The sequence below is a fragment of the Selaginella moellendorffii genome, unplaced genomic scaffold (assembly GCF_000143415.4).
Source record: "Selaginella moellendorffii unplaced genomic scaffold, v1.0 SELMOscaffold_3, whole genome shotgun sequence".
Classification (NCBI taxonomy): domain Eukaryota; kingdom Viridiplantae; phylum Streptophyta; class Lycopodiopsida; order Selaginellales; family Selaginellaceae; genus Selaginella; species Selaginella moellendorffii.
Genome location: NW_003314264.1, coordinates 1,662,672 through 1,678,479, shown reverse-complemented (window position 1 = coordinate 1,678,479; position 15,808 = coordinate 1,662,672). Strand labels below are relative to the sequence as shown.

Below are 15,808 nucleotides of genomic sequence, written 5' to 3'. Positions count from 1 at the left end.
GCCGGCCTGCTGGAAGAAATACCTCAAAATCATGTAAGCTGGACAATCCTAGGATGAAATTTTCCTGATTCCTTGAGATTTTGCCAGGTTTTGGCGAGCGCAGCTCTCGCTGGATTGTCCGCTCAGCTCGTGAAGCCATTGACTGCAGCTGTAGCCGGGAAAGGGTTCAATTGGAAGCTCATGCTCAGATCCGGTGGAACACCCTCCGCTCATGCCGCTGTGCGATTTTTCATCTCTTTCTTTTTCTTGCCAGTTTGTGACGTTTGTTCTATTGCATAGAGCATGGTTGCCGCCGCGACTGCTCTTGGCTTGGAGAGGTAAATCTATTCTCAACTGGTGAGTTCTTCGCGATGCCAATGGTTGTCTTAAGCCGGGGTTTTGGTTCCAGGGGATTTTCGGACTCGCTGTTCGGCTTCGCGATGGTAGTCGCTGGGATTGTCATGTACGACGCACAGGTTCGTGCTCTAAAAAATCTTTGTTGTCTTTGTTTTTTTTTTTCTAGCATTGGAATCTCAGGGGGTCCGGAGAGAAGTCGGCAAACACGCCGAGATTCTCAACACAATAGCCTTCGCGCAGTACAAAGTTTCGAAAGAACCAGCACCCCGATCATCGAGGCCGGAATTGCTCGTCGAGGCACCGGTCGGAGCTACGAAATCATCAAACGCTTTCGAGAGAGAAGTGGATTCCAGCAACAATGGGCCTTTCTCCAGATCAACGAAGTTCTTCAAGACAGCGCAAAATCTTCCCAGCATGAAAGAGGGCGAAGTGTCGATCCAAGAACTCGGGAGCGAGGATGGATGGCAGTACATTCCACTCAAAGAATCGACCGGTCACACAAAATCCCAAGTTCTCGCCGGTGCTGTGTTTGGGGCCATCCTCTCAGTCATCTCCCACGCCATTGGATTAAGCTAAATCGCCGTGGCCAGGTTGCGCCACGTGTCGCACCGACGCTGTGCGTTGCTTTAGCGTGTGAAGAGAGAGAAAGGGAGGGAGGAATGTGGCAGAGTACTCTCCAATAACAGCTCTTCTAGGGTTTATGCCAGCAACGAGTTGCGTGTAGCCATGCCGTGAATCGGATCCACCGCGCCTCTTCTGGATTGAGCGCCAGAATCTTCTCCTGGATCGCGCCGGGTAATCTCCAGGCCAGCGCATTCTGGGAGCTGGATCGATCTACAGGGATAATGCGTGATTTCTCGTGTGGCCAGGACGATGCGCGTTTTTGTGATTGCTCTCAGCCTCTCGATAGTTCTTCTGTCAGCTGCATTCACGAATTGGAGCGTGATTTCCCTCTTGTTCCTGGTCAGTTTTCTCGTGTTCCAATACGAACTTAAAGGACAAGGTAAGATAAAACTCCGATTCATTATGATCTTGCTCTTTTATATGGTTTTGTGTAGTCCAATCTGGAAAACCATGGCAATCCTTGTGGATGTCGCTGGGAGTTTCTCTGCTTGGAACAATTTGCGGGGTTACTGTTGCATTGCTACAGGCTACAGTCGGAAGGGACTGGCGGTTCTGGAAGTCGTCCATCTCAAAAGTTTTTGGTGTTTCAAGGTATTTCGATGTCTTTGCTGCATGAAGATCGGTATTTTCATGCTTGTGCATGTTACAGGCTCGAGCATTCCGATGGCATTCTTTTATTTTTCCTACCGAAAATGCTCGTTGGAGTAGTTTCTTTGTATGGGCTACGCTGGCGAAGACGGATCGAATTTGGACCTCGAGGTGAACTTGTTACATTCATCTATATTTTTGTTCTTATGTCTGTGAATCTTCCGCGTGTAGAATTTGACGCATTTGAAGTTAGAGCTTTCTTACGGAATTTCGTTCTTCCAACGCTGCAGATAGTCGCGGGATCTATTTTCCCATGCTGGGCAGCTTTCCCTTACTTCGTCTGTAGTTGCACTGGGCTTTTTCATTGGTCCATGACCGGCAACTTCTTCGGGCTCTCTTGGTAGAAACTCCATCTTTTTCCTTGTTAGAATTTTCTAAAATGCTTGTGTCGATTTAGGGGATGGCAACCTTTACTAGTTTACAACACCATGCACATTATCATTTTCTATGTTCGCCAATTACCAATTTCGTTTCCGACGCGGCTTCTACACATAGTAGACTATCTCGGACTCTTTGAAACCTCATCAGCGGAAATGAATTGGGCAAAAGGAGTACACCTGATCTCTATTTTAACACTCTTTGTATTGGTAAGCATTTTGAAACTCACTTCATTTATGTGACTGTATATGTAGCTATGCTTCGCAATTGGAGATTTGAAGGACTTATACCACGTAAAGCAGGCTTTGATTGCAAACGAGGATAATCTGTATCAAGGCCTTTTAAACTCCCCAAGAAGCGCCAGGTACTACACACGTTTTAGTGGTTCTGATTTATCGCTTTTGGTTGTAGATCAAGACAATGGTGGATATCGGAGCAACAACGTTTTCTTGTTTTCAAAAAAGTCGCTATGTATTTTTTCGCATGTGGCTTTCCTGTAGGTTGTTTTGGGTTTTTGGTGATCAAAGCTAACGGGTGGCTGTTGATGTTTAGATTTGCCTTTTCGCTCTTGTTTGCTGGAGTTTTAAGTTCGCAAGTTTCTGCGCGTTTTTCCTACTACTGTATGTTGGAATTATATTGTACATATTTCCATCTTTGTTCCTTTTACGTCGCCTAAATGGATTGCTACTTGGTTTTATACTCACTTGGGCATCATGTACATATATTTTCAATGCGGGCTTCACAGTTTTTGCCACCAGGTTTGAGATGGTATGTTAGCAACTCTTTAGTGACAGGCTTTATATCTAGTGAATTTGCAGGACGTCGATATTTGGCAGACAGTTGGCCTTTGGAAGTACTCATCACCTGGACTTTTCCTTCTGGCCCAATATGCTCTCGGTGTTCTTGTTGCGACTGACTTATTTGTGGGAAATAGCATTTTAAAGAGTGCCAATGAAGTAGAAGGAATCGCTGAAGATGACACCTTTCGAGAGGATGGTATGCATTCTGTTATCGTGGACATTCCTATCTAACTTCACTTCTTTCTTTCAGAGCTAAGAAAGAAATGGATTCTGTTTATTGCGGTGATAGCATGGTGCCTACGAAGAAGCACCCATGTGATATCACTTGTTCTTATATTTATAGTCGCTCTTAGAAGTGGATTTGTTCATGCGGTGTATAGTAAGTACACACGTTTCTTTCTAGGCTTTTCCTAAACATTCTTATGTGCAGTGATATTCTTCATGGTTTATCTTCTTAGCTCGTCCGTGGCGAGAAAAACTCGCCAATATCTCATGCTTTATTGCGAATTGCATATTTCTATTCTTTACATCTTGCAACTCCAATCGATTTCAGCACTCATCACTGCTCATAGTAAAATCTTAAAGCCCGTTCTCTCTCAACTAGGTAAGGGTGACTCAATCCTGGTTAATGAACTCCGATTGGAATTACTTGCAGGGATATGGAACAAGGCAACATATCATGATTACATACCTGTGGCAGCTCTATTGTGCTTTTCTGCAGTTCAGAATCATGGAATCAAAGTGATAAGCTCTCTGTCAGCAGTGGCACGTCAGAGTGCTCTGAAATACAGGCCTTATGTGTTATCAGTTTACGGTTCAAAATCCTTTGCATATAATTTCGAACCTTCCCCTACTGGTAAGCATCTAGTTTCAACCATTAATTTCACACAGCTTCTCCCTGCAGAAAACTGGATTACTAATCACCTTGCTACTGTTGGTGAGCATTTTCGTGCAACTTACCGTTCGTTTGGAACATATATCGTATACGCCACAGTCCTCATTACAGTCTATGCAGCGGAGCCAAATTATATTGCGTTTGGCTTCCTTGCTCTGCTCCTCTTTTGGATTATTGGTCGACAAGTGCTCGGGAAAACAGAATGGATATTATGGTCTCCACTTTTCCTCTACACATGCTTGGTTTTTGTTTTGCGGTACCTTCTCAGCGTTTTTCCCGACCTGCAGCCATTTGCTGAGAAACTCGTGGACTTGAAGGGTGACTTGGGCTTTGATCGAAACGCGTCTCTCTTCCTTCACGTATGGGATTCTCTAGCTATATTAGCTGTCCTGCAGCTCTACAGATTTGAGCGATCCCAGTCTTGCTTGGAAGAAGACTCCATTCACTTTCCGTGTTTTATGAGCAACCTGACTTCGTAAAGCGGCTCCTTATACTACACAGTGGAAAAGTTTTGTTTGTCGCCGTGTTTTATGCTTCTATTTTTCCGGTTGGCGGTTTCGGATTTGTCTACCTTATTATGCTGGTGATATCCTGTGCCGTGCCGAAGTCTTCTCCTTTATCTTCTCAGCTTTTCGCTGCGTATACTGGGCTGCTTTTATTTCTCGAGTATCTGTTCCAGCTGGTTGATAGGCAGGATGGCTGCTTGGCGCAAAATGCCGACCTTATACACTGGCTAGGACTTCGTAAATACGAGGAAGGTCCCTGGGGTATTGAAGCTGGAAGCCGCAGCAAGACACTGGTTATACTGGCTTGCATGCTGCAATACTGCTCCTTCCAATGGCTAGAACAAGTACCAAGTTCCTTACGACGAAACGAGGAGCCATGCATGCTGTTTTCTCTACCATTCAGCGGGAGAGCAGACAGCGACGATCGTCGTCAGGCCACATTCCATCGCGTCCAACCCCACAGTCCTCGTCTTGATGAACCTCTTATACGGAAACCGGAACAGGTTATCAACGCTGAAGCGCCTGATAGTAAAAAATATGTCCACAGATCTCCTTCTCTGACACCAAAGGAAAGCAGGAAATGGAGTAGACGAGCGCTAATTATGAAGCAGGAGACTTACGAAGCCCAATGCCAGGCTTTGAAAATGTGGGGGAAGTTTATACTCGAGAATTTTTTCACAATATTCGGCGTCGAGATGATCATGCTATGCCTTCTGGTCGCAGCGTTTGCCGTTGTCAACGTCTTTTCTTTGCTATATATTCTCATACTCGCGCTATGTATTATATTGAGCAAGAAATGGCTTCGTCCGCTATGGCCTGCCTTCACAGTTCTGTTCGCCGGCGTACTCCTCTACGAGTATGCAACGTTGGCAAAGCTCCCGCCACCTTGGAGTGTTTCAAATGAATCAACGAAACGTTGTCACGATTGCTGGGCTGACTTGAAGGGAAAGTCGAAGTTTTGTTGGAGTTGCTGGCTTGGTAAGTTGGATTTGCAACTCACTCTATCGAACTAACTTAATTTATTTTTTGGTACAGGTATGGTGGACGATAGGCAGGTGCTAGTTGCATATTTTATGGTCTTCATCGTTACGTCTTTCCAGCTTCGGGCAAATAAGTTGCTCGAAACTGTATCACTACAGTGGACTGGCATATCCGCAACACACAGGGTAGCCTGGGCAGAGATGTCTTACGAGACGACGGTTCATTGGACATGGCTGGACTATCTTCGTTTCTTTTTCTATCGCCATCTTTTACACGCTGTTTTGCTGCTAGTTTTCATCACGGGAACATTACAATATGACCTCTTGCACCTCGGCTACCTCGCATTCTCCATGGTATTCTTCCACATGCGAACTACAGTTATGAGGAGACGAAACACTATTTTTCTCTTCTTGAGGCTATACAATTTCAGTCTTATAGTGGCGTCGCTCGTCTTCCAAGCGCCTTTCTTTGGATTTGTAGCTGGTTGCTCGCCGTCAAGCATCTTTGGTCTCTACAAATATGACTACGGCTTCAAGATCACAGCCCGCTCTGCTCTCGTGGACATTACAATTTTCTGCCTTGTAAGCTTGCAGTCTCGAGTTTTCAGAACAAAGGAGTTCGAGCAGGTCCTTCGTTATCTCGCGGCAGAGCAGTTTGAAGCGCTGGCCTGTGCTCACGAAAGAAAAGCAGAATGGAAGAAGGAGCAGCTGCAACGAGTTCGAGAGATAGAAGAAAAGAAATCACAGAGGCGGTTACAGGTGGATAAGATGAAGATGGAAATGGTTCCCCTACAGCTACGTCTGGACGTGCTGAACTCTGCGAGTAAATTCAGGGAAGCGTTTTCTCCATCAAACATTCCTCGTTTCTTGCCAAATAAGGATGCGGCGGCCTCTGGGACTCCTTCTCGGCTGGTTAACTCCATTTCGGACAGTGCCCTGCTTGATCACTCTGGACACCGTCGTGACTCTGGTGCTGATTCTTGTAGAAGGAGGCGGAAACTCTTTTTGGAACAGGATGACAACGAGATAAAACCTGAGGTGTTGGACAGGGGAATTATCTTACAGAACCTGGACAAAGAAGACAGCATGGTGAAGACACCCTCAATGAAGCATAGTCTTCTATCTGGCGTTTCCTTCCTCGAAAACGGTGTCGCGCAAATGCATGACATCGGAAACAAGGCACTCGCCAACCTGGTCGGGCTTCTCAACATTGAAAATCCAGATTCCGATGAAGCAGGCAGCTCTTCTGCTGATGAAGGTGATGATCAAAGGCGACTACCCAAGCACATCTCTCCTGGAAAACTTGAAGATCAGAAGTCTCCTATGTTTGAAACACGCCAGCGCTTGAGCATTCTAAGCACCTACGTCTACTCACTGGTCCTTGCAAACACAGACGTTGTCTGCTACGTGCTTTTCGTGCTTGTCTACGTATGGAACTTCAGCCTCCTTACTTTGGTGTATCCTGCGTGCCTGTTTCTCTACGCTCTACTGGTGAATCCAGGACCAACACAACTATTCTGGTCAGCAATGCTTATGTACACAGAAATCCTCATCCTGCTTCAGTACATGTACCAGACACTGGTAAACCACTGTGGCCACGACGAACTTCCATCATGGTTGAAGCAGATCGGGATTCCAGGAAGAAACATGAACCGGTCGTTTGTGGCGAGTGTTCTACCGCTCTTCCTGGTCTATCTAGCCACCTTGGTCCAGAACTCTATCAAAGACCGTGAAGGGGAGTGGATGCTTGCCACGGACTCTAATTCTTTCTTCACTTCCCGACGTTCGCCCGATCTGGAAAATCCAAACCAGAACTTTTCAGCCGGGAAGTTCTGGACGTGGATTGCCGGCTACTGCATTGGAAGCCTGAAAACCGTCTTGAAGTGCTGGCGTTCTCTTACGAGCGGCTCCGAAGTCCCTCCTCACTTCGTTCAAGTAAAGCTGTCCGTCTCCAAGTGGTCCGAACACGGTATACAGCCGGAGAGAATTGAGACCGCTTTCAACCGGCTGCTAATAGTTGTGAGGTACGAAAGCTCCAGCAGCAGCGGTGCAGTGCTCGAAGACGCTAGCCGGGTGCGTGTGGAGAGCCTAGAGTGTGGAACGGACGAGTCTACCGCGTTCGCTATGCTGGAAGTTATTCATGCAGCGCCTGCATTGGGAGGGCCTGTTAGCGACCTCTTCACATCCTTGACTCCGGCTTCGGACGTTGCCACAGAGATTGTCAAGGCCAAACAGGACGGGTTGCTCGAACAGGCCAACTTTCCATATCCCATTCTATCTGTCATCGCTGGGGGAAGAAGACAAGTTGATCTTTACGCCTACGTTTTCGGCACGGACCTTATCGCGTTCATGTACATGGCATTGTTCTACCAATCTTTCATCAAGAGCACACCAGAGTTTCTCGACGTCTACCAGCTCGAGGATCAGTTTCCAAAAGAATACGTTTTCGCCCTCATTGTACGTAAGGTTTCTCGTCGTCAAGTTTTCGACTAACGTGTGGCATTTATGCAGACGCTGTTCTTCCTCATAGTACTGGATAGAGTACTGTATCTTAGTGCGTTTGCAACCGGGAAAGTGATTTACTATTTTGCTACGCTCATTTTTTTCACGGGCTACATAACAAATTTTGTTTGGGGAATGGAGCTGAAGCACAACAACACTGGGACATTCTTTCAGCTTCTTCCGCTTCGTGGTTTCTTCCTTCTCAAAGCTTTATCTCTGGCGTTTCAGGCACAGCAATTGCGATTTGGTTTGCCACACAAAAACACGCTGTACGAGCAGTTTTTGACGAGAAAGATCAACAGCTTGAGCTGGCTTGGCTTTCGTATATACCGATCCTTGCCTTTCTTGTTCGAGCTTCGGTGCGTACTCGACTGGTCGTGCACAACAACTTCTCTTTCAATGTACGATTGGCTAAAGGTAAGCACGATTTGTTTTTCTACCTTCGTCACTAGATGTCTGACGACCGTTGTGCAGCTGGAAGATATCTATGCCAGCCTCTTTTTGGTGCAGTGCGATAATAAACTTGCGCGAGAGAAGCATCAGCTGGGACAGAAGCGAAGTATTTGGGTCAAGTTTACAAATGGTGTTTGCCTTTTCCTTCTATTGATCTGCGTTATCTGGGCTCCAATGCTGGTAAAGAACTTCCCATGGTTGATTGTGATAGCTGATGATGATTTCTTACAGATTTATAGTAGCGGAAATCCTACCAACTTCGTGAACGAGATCACGGAAGCACACTTTGAGATCAGTCTCAGGACCGCTGGTGGAAGCTTTACATTCTACAGGAGTCAGCTTTGCAATCTACATTCAATGGCAGATATATTAGACAGTGGATATGACATAGATGTCGACAACGCTCTCGATTCCTTCGACAGCAAGGACGTACAGATGGTGTGCTGTGAAGAGGATGCTGACTCACTTTGGTTGATACCACCGCCGACACTGAGAAATCTGGTGAAATCTTTCACTGAGGGAGTTTTACTGGTTCCATCCTGGAATTTCCATCGGGAGAGGCCAAAGAGCAAGGAGACTGCCACCTTCACCGGGCTTCCTTTGGCGATCAAGCAGTTGCAAGAGGTCCTAAATGGAACACTCAGTTCTATCCTTGTGGCCGATCTCTATCCGAGGTACTTTAGAGTGACAAGCGGAGGAGAAGCTCGCTTGCTAGAGCAAACCGTAAGTGTCGAAACTATCTCTTCTATGTGTTCTAACGTTTCCTGCTTTACAGTCCGCGACTGTGTCTGGCAACCTTACTTTGAATAGAGAAACTCAAGCGTGGTGGTCGTTTAACGTATCTTCAAGCGGTGTTTGCGGAGACGTGACCGGCCCAATGGCCATTGCGGTTTCGGAGGAAGTCCCAAGTAAAATCAAACGTAAAGCTTCGTGGCTGGCTAACTGTGTCAATGCAGAGGGACTGATCGGCGACACCCTCAGCAAATTCAACATCTGGAGCTTGTACATCACCTTCGTCCTAGCAGTCGGTCGTTTCATCCGGCTGCAGTGCGCGGACTTGAGAATGAGGATTCCGTACGAGAACTTCCCATCGTGCGACAGGTCTGTGCTGATCGATTTTCATGCTTTTCGCTTGCGTTAAGTCGACCGCTTCTTCGCTTTCGCAGATTGATAGCGATCTGCGAAGATATATACGCGGCACGCGCTGAAAGAGAACTGGCACTGGAAGAAGGATTGTTCTGGACGCTGGTGAAAATCTATCGCTCCCCCCACATTCTCCTCGAGTACACCAAAACCGAGTGACTACGATGCGTCGTCCTAGTGCCAGCGAGAACATGTAAAGACTCTTTACTTCAATCAAATTCGTTTTTTTTTTCATGGTTTGTTCGATGTTTGATAGGGTTTACGCGCGCCATGGAGGGAGAAGGGAAGTACGAATACATGAAACTCAAGGACGCTTGCATCGCCGTGGAGCAACAGGTAAACTTCTATGGCGTTGTCATCGACTACTCGCTTCCAAAGCCCACGAAGGGCAAAGGTACTCGCATTCTTTGCTTGAATCTCTTCTTTGGTTTCTCACAAATGCTGCTAGACATGATCTGCACGATGACTGTGGCTGATATGTCCTCGCCCGGCTTGCGGGTTCTCGTGTTCGGCTCCAAAGATCACGTCCCCTACGTTAGAGCTCTCCACGACATTATACGTTTCCATCGCGTCCGGGTAAGCTTTCCTCCGATAGTTAGCCTTCTTACTTTCTGTGGTTCTTTCAGATTGATATTCACAAGGGATCGCCTCAGGCGGTTGCCAGCTTGGGCAAAGCATCCGCATTTGCTGTGTTCGATGGCGGCAGTGGTGGCAGCAACGAGCCTTATCAGATCTCGTCCAACGCATTCACGTTCGAGGAACACGACCGAAGGATTCTGGACTTGATGCGAGCATGGCGGAGCACTCATCTTTCCAAGCCTCGTATGTTTGTAACGATCTTTTTTACTTTTCTTTCCTCATTCTTCTCATCTTGTTCATCAGTTTCGACTGAGTACCTCGTCCGAATAAGAGACATCAAAGAACCCCACTCCTATTTCGATTTGTGCTGCAAGGTTTGCTGATGGTTTTCTTGTCTAGATTTGTTTTTTACTTTGGGTCTTCAGGTGCTTCACGTAAGCAGGCTGTCCGACGACTGTCCTACGTTTGTATACGTCTGGGATGGCACGGATTCACCAGCAACAACATCTCTTCCCTTGTCAGTATTCCGCTTTGTTCTTGGTTTGTCTTATAAGCTTGCTTTTGTGAAGTGTGGAGAGCCCATCGCTACCACTCGTGACACTGCGGCAGTTCCCTTCGAAAGGCACCGTCTTACAAGTCGTTGTCGACTTTGCTTCCGACGAACACGGGGACTGGATTCCGCGAGTCGGGAGCTGGGTCAAGTTCCGGAACATAACAAGCCGAAACTGCGGGGGCAAGCTGGAAGGCGTCTTCACTAGGGACAGCAAGATCAGTATCCTTGCTTCTGACTATCCAAATGTGGAAGAAGCTGAAAGGTATTTCATCCCAACCTTCTGTCATTCACCGGAAACGCTGTCTTCAGGTGGTACGAGCACCGCCTTGCTTCCGCCGAGGCAGGATTGCCTGAAAACTGTCCAAAGCCGCTCCTATCACTCACAGGCAAGCAGCTTTCTTGCTTGGAAAGAACTTGACAGCGTTGGGCTTGCAGTCACGGACTACGATCACGTTCCTTACTCAAGCTTGAGGGAGGTTCTGGCATGGCCGCAGGTTTGCTACTCGCGAGACTATCTTCATCTAACTTTGTAGCGATTCAGGTGACATACAAGTTTCGGTGCCTGGTGCGCGTGCGATCGGCAAATCCTCCCAGAGCAGTCGACTTCTGCCGCTGCGTAAACGGGCAGTACGTGTACCAGCTGCAGCTCACTCTGGAGGATCCCACAGCGCAGATCCACGCCTACTTGTTCGCCGAGGACGGGGTAAAGCTTGCTTTCTTCTCAAGAACACGCTAGCACCAACTTTGTGTGACAACAGGAGAGGTTCTTCAATGGCTATCCCGCGGCTCGCAGGGAGGCCGAGGACGCTTGCCTGGGCGCTCTCGAGAGGAGCTTCAGCAGGCTGCTGTGCGCGAGCGATGGCCTGGATACTACGCCACCATACGTCTCGTGCTGCATCAAGTCCTACTATGTGGACAAGGAGCAGCCATGGACGAGCCGGCGCTTCCGGATCTTTGGAACACGCTTCCCAGGATAGAGGATCCGAGACGAGACGAGACGATCCTCGCGATCTTAGAGACAAGAGAGAAAGAAAGAGGAGAGAGACCATCGTGTGAGTAGATATCAAAACCACAAACTTTGATTCTTTGTGTCGTGGCAAATGCCAAATGGCGCTCTCCGGCCATGGCAATCGCTCCTGGCGCTCGCGATTTCTTCCACTCCCTGGCCACCAGGATAGGATTCTCGGCCCGAAAGTTGCTAGTCTCAAGCGCCAGGATCCCATTCCGCTCGCTGAATCGAGCGTTGAGCTGGAGGAAACGAGGCGCGCTTTCGATCTCCAGGATTACGAGGGCGATGGCAGCCAGGGGTATGTCACCAGGATCCCAGTCACCAGGCAGAAGTACATCCAGGTTTCGAAGCTCGATTTGGTGACAAGCCTCTCGCAAGGGCTGCGTTCTTCCGCCGGCGACGACGAGGAGGGGAGATCCCAGTTTCTCACCATTTGCTCGTAAGTTTCGTGTAAGTTCTTCCACGTTAAGCTATAGAAGAAAGAGATCACTAGCAATCTTTTGTATTGAAGTTCTTGCATTCTTCCAGCTGCCTAGAGTCTATCCTGCATGCCGAGCACAAATCCCTGCTCGAGGAGCTTCGCGTGGATAGTTTTGCGGCCATTTCCCAGCAAGACCGCAAGAGCACGCTCAACATCAAGGAGAATGGGAGGGCAGCAGCACCTTCCAGCAGGCATGATAGAAAAACTTTCATGGCCATTGCCAGGAGTTTAAGTGATGGTCTCTTTGGCAGGACAGGACGTCTCGCTTCCAGCAGAATATCATGCTCGTTCTCCGGAGAGCGCAGTTTCAAGAGCTCTCGGCACGGGACTTGCAGCTAACCACAGCTCTGAATTCCGACTATCTCCTCACGCTGCCGATCGACATCGATTGGAAGAGCACGTCGTCAGCCAACGTTATAATCTTCAGGTACTGTTCTTCCTTTCTTCTCCAAGTTTTTCTTTCTCTGTTTTCTTTGTTTCCAAAGTTTCTATGTCCAACTTTTATTCTTTTTGCAGGCGCGGCTACGCAACTGAGAAGCAGGAAGGCTTTCTCTTTGGTGCAAAGCTGGACTACTTGCAATCGTGGATTCTTCGCAGGGTTTTCTATCTCTTTGCACGGCCATTGCTCGGGAAAATGAACGTAAGCTTTACTTCTTTTCACATTCTCGGTGCATGTTTGATCAGAAGCAAAAGGTGGAGAATACATGGACGGAAGCGCTGCGAAAGTGGCTTGAGGAGCCTTTGGCCCCCGACGAGTTGTTCGAATACCAGGGACACAACTTACCAATGTGGGCCGCGGCACAGCGAGCTGTTCCACGATACGAAGCTGTTTTATCATCTGCTGGCTCTCGTGGCAAGTTGATCCGGAGATTTCTTACGTGGATGCGAATTCTACCGCCGGAAAAGACCGAGGTGACTAATCTCTTCCCTGAATCGTCACCAACAAAGGAACCATCGCTAAGGTAGCTTCTCGTCCTCGAGAGAGAACTTTAGTTTTGAGCCTTCTCTTTTTTCTTCAGGCCAAGTTATCTAAACAGGGTTTCCATGGGAGACATACTGCTTCCTGCTCTGGAATCCAAGCTGAGAAGCAGCGTTTGGGAAAAGCTGAAAAACGTTTTCTCGGTTTTTCTCACAAAATCAAGCTTGGAGGTTTGCTTTCATGGTTGAGGCTGGATTTGAGGCAATAAAGTTTGGTGATTTGCAGGAACCGGCTTTCAAAGAGCTCGTTGTGATGCACGAAAGAGCTCCAGTACACGTTGGCGTGGATCCATCAGATCATTTGAGGCTCGAGCTGAACACTTACAACAACATTCCTGTTCCCGATCTCAAGGTAAGCTACTTCCTGTGAAAATTATACCATAGAAAGCTCAGTGTTTTTTCACAATTGCAGGTTGTGTTTCCAAACAAGAAGCTGAGCTTTAGACTGCTTGACACAGTAAGTACAGCTTTTAAGTTTCTACCATTGTAGGAATCACCATTTTGCACTAGGTTCGTTTGGATCTTACAACAATTGCGGGGCTTCTTGCTTTTCTTGTGAATTACAGATTCGATGACCTCTTAAGTTCCCCGTAAGCCTTTATGTGGCAACATTCCTTACAAAAGTGTGATCTCCCAGGTCCGCATTTATCCTTGACATTGTCGCAACGGTGTCGCTGCTGGTTTTCGTCACCAGAGTGTCCCTCGGTTACAAGCAAACTTGGGACAGATACCAGGTAAAGCTGTGGCTTTCTAAACAGATTAACCTTCTTTCCTTCGGCCCAGCTTCTAGTGAGTAAGAGACTCAACGAGAAAACTCTTGCGAGTGGTTTCGGAGTCGTGCATTTCCTCATCGATGCTTCGGAAGAGCAACAGGTTTTCCTCACACACACCAAACCATCGGGAGGCCCAAATCACCATCGTGGTTTTCTGCAGTTCAAGCAAGCGGTTTTGCTGTATGGATTGCTGCTTCATAGCCGTCTCAGACACGAAGATACAAATCTGGATCACGTTGGATCGATTTGCGAACAGTACGTCAATGACAGATTTAAACAACAGGTCTGCCTTTCTCATGGTTTTGGTTTTTGAAGCAAATCCACCGGCTTGCTTTGGTTTTCTTCCAGATTGAAATGCCTGTCAAGGAAGCCGTGGAAACACTCTCTCGACTAGGAGTGATCACGGTGCTTCCGAAAGAGGGCAAGATTTTGATCCAAGCAGTTCCTCACGAGGAGGCGATTGGATCGCTCCGGAAGAGATGGCAAAATCTCCTCACAGGCGATCACAAGACTTGGCATTCGTGAGAGACGACGGGCGCGAAAATTTGTATGCGCATATTCTCCAGGTATATACTTAGCGTGGGTTTAGGGTTGTCTAGAATCTTCTAGACGAGCCGCTGGACGTTTAAAACCCCAGGGTTTTTTCTTCTGGTTTGATCCATTCTCTTGTGTTTGTCAGCAGCGGAGCTATGGCGAGCAAGATCGTGGCTAGGGTTTCTCCCAAGCAGCTCAAGGCGTGCATTGCCAGGGCGAATCATCGCGGCTACTCTAACGCCGCCGCGGCCGCCGCGGCGCAGCAGGCACCCCAGGATCAGCAGCGCCGGGGCATTCGCAAGGATGTTTCGCCGTTCCTCCCGTTCGGGGTCATTGGTGAGAAATCCGCGGCTCTCCCTTGGATCATCGGTCTTCTTTCGATACTTCGCTCATTTCACTCTCCATCGGTCGATTGCGTTGTCTAGCATTTCCGGGGTTAGATCGGCCGCTAACGAGATTCTTGGATCGTTTCTTTTCATATTTCGCGCTCGATCGGCCATCTCCCTCTTCGCGTTGTTCTTGCTGTTCTTGCTGTCCTCTTGGTTCCGGGGTTAGATCGGCCGTCGCTCTGATTTTGCAGTGACTCCATCGCATTTTCTTACTGATCGCTGATGAAATTCCTCTTCTTTTCCATGGCAGACATCTGGGAGCCAAGGAGCCTCCGCCAGATGCTGGACACGATCGACCGCTACGTTGACAGCCCCGCTGCCTTTCCGGCCGCCTTGGGAGGACTATCCCCGCGCACGAGCATGAGGACGCCATGGGACATCGTGGAGAAGCCCGAGGCCTTCATCATGCGCGTGGACATGCCGGGGCTGGACAAGTCGGAGGTGAGCATCGGCGTGGAGGACGAGGAGCTGGTGATCCGCGGCGAGCGCAAGGCCGCGGAGGGAGACGTGTTTGGCGACAGCCGGAGCTACAACACGAGGATGGTGCTGCCCAAGGAGGTTGACAAGGGGAGCATCAAGGCGGAGCTCAAGAACGGCGTGCTCATCGTCGTGGTGCCCAAGATCAAGCCCGAGGCCAAGAAGGTGACCCAGATCCAGGTCTCGTGAGCGCTCATCTCAGCCCAAAGCTACATTTTGATTTGTTAGTTTTGTGAAAATTTTGCGTTGGTAAAGAACAATCGTTCTCTTATTATGTTTATGGAAAAGAAAGGTATAGGAATGTGCTCGAAGAAAGATCTGGAAGCAGATCCTTGAAATATTCCTTTTGATTCCCACTTCCATAATTCCATTAGGATTGAGCCTAAGAAGGATTTGCCATCAACTTTAATTAATGGAATTATGATATTTGTACCTAGAGCATTTCGTGATTGTGAGATTAAATCGCTGTTCACATCTAGGTTTGAGCTCTTTGGCATGCTCAAGCCCAATGGCACCCTTGCTGACAATCCACAGCGTCATTGAGTGCACTCGTTTTTTTTTTTCACAAAGCCAAAAGTACCTCTTTATTTTTCTAAATCAAAGGTTAGGTTATAATCATTCTCACTTGGATTTTTCTATTGTCGAAGCTCTCGTCAGGTAAGCTATGGTCTCTCACGCTCACGCCACCCCAATGCTTGCCCGCCGAGCTCAAGCGCCCTGGCATGGCGGCCATCACCCAGCTCTAGCTCCAGCACATCCAACACACCACC

General features: G+C 48.0%; 5 protein-coding genes across 7 annotated transcripts; all 5 read left to right on the top strand.

Annotated features, from left to right (window-relative positions):
* Positions 1-6: 6 nt before the first annotated feature.
* Positions 7-965, top strand: LOC112342670. The gene is made up of 5 exons (XM_024664816.1): positions 7-33; positions 88-219; positions 280-317; positions 389-455; positions 517-965. The coding sequence occupies exons 2-5, from the start codon at positions 181-183 to the stop codon at positions 910-912; spliced, it is 540 nt and encodes a 179-aa protein (XP_024520584.1). The 5' UTR covers positions 7-33; positions 88-180; the 3' UTR covers positions 913-965.
* A 180-nt stretch (positions 966-1,145) lies between these two features.
* LOC9655170 (piezo-type mechanosensitive ion channel homolog) lies at positions 1,146-9,496 on the top strand. Its single transcript, XM_024664782.1, is given in 20 exon segments — positions 1,146-1,339; positions 1,395-1,551; positions 1,610-1,719; positions 1,780-2,195; positions 2,241-2,350; positions 2,398-2,482; positions 2,539-2,754; positions 2,805-2,982; positions 3,037-3,165; positions 3,217-3,390; positions 3,442-3,642; positions 3,691-4,149; positions 4,152-5,165; positions 5,223-7,624; positions 7,679-8,086; positions 8,144-8,302; positions 8,354-8,845; positions 8,898-9,030; positions 9,079-9,223; positions 9,289-9,496. Coding segments are annotated over 20 exon segments (7,254 nt in total). The 5' UTR covers positions 1,146-1,209; the 3' UTR covers positions 9,425-9,496.
* Positions 9,342-11,482, top strand: LOC112342665 (protection of telomeres protein 1b-like). The gene is made up of 11 exons (XM_024664803.1): positions 9,342-9,458; positions 9,522-9,659; positions 9,714-9,841; positions 9,892-10,087; positions 10,148-10,218; positions 10,270-10,361; positions 10,414-10,659; positions 10,707-10,783; positions 10,833-10,891; positions 10,939-11,100; positions 11,156-11,482. Exons 2-11 carry the CDS (start codon positions 9,536-9,538, stop codon positions 11,372-11,374), a joined length of 1,374 nt encoding a protein of 457 aa, XP_024520571.1. The 5' UTR covers positions 9,342-9,458; positions 9,522-9,535; the 3' UTR covers positions 11,375-11,482.
* Positions 11,483-11,485: 3 nt separating this feature from the next.
* Positions 11,486-14,433, top strand: LOC9655169. 3 transcript variants are annotated; one of them, XM_024664796.1, is made up of 14 exons: positions 11,486-11,845; positions 11,935-12,078; positions 12,144-12,314; positions 12,404-12,527; positions 12,572-12,849; positions 12,907-13,036; positions 13,092-13,217; positions 13,278-13,322; positions 13,376-13,455; positions 13,503-13,599; positions 13,649-13,738; positions 13,799-13,921; positions 13,987-14,204; positions 14,318-14,433. In XM_024664796.1, the coding sequence occupies exons 1-13, from the start codon at positions 11,505-11,507 to the stop codon at positions 14,161-14,163; spliced, it is 1,926 nt and encodes a 641-aa protein (XP_024520564.1). In that variant the 5' UTR covers positions 11,486-11,504; the 3' UTR covers positions 14,164-14,204; positions 14,318-14,433. The 3 variants fall into 3 exon arrangements, with proteins under 3 accessions (XP_024520564.1, XP_024520559.1, XP_024520557.1); XM_024664791.1 differs by having other exon boundaries at positions 12,581-12,849; positions 13,649-13,921; XM_024664789.1 differs by having other exon boundaries at positions 13,649-13,921.
* LOC9643451 (small heat shock protein, chloroplastic) lies at positions 14,247-15,388 on the top strand. The gene is made up of 2 exons (XM_002963593.2): positions 14,247-14,508; positions 14,812-15,388. The coding sequence occupies exons 1-2, from the start codon at positions 14,328-14,330 to the stop codon at positions 15,225-15,227; spliced, it is 597 nt and encodes a 198-aa protein (XP_002963639.2). The 5' UTR covers positions 14,247-14,327; the 3' UTR covers positions 15,228-15,388.
* Positions 15,389-15,808: the final 420 nt, after the last annotated feature.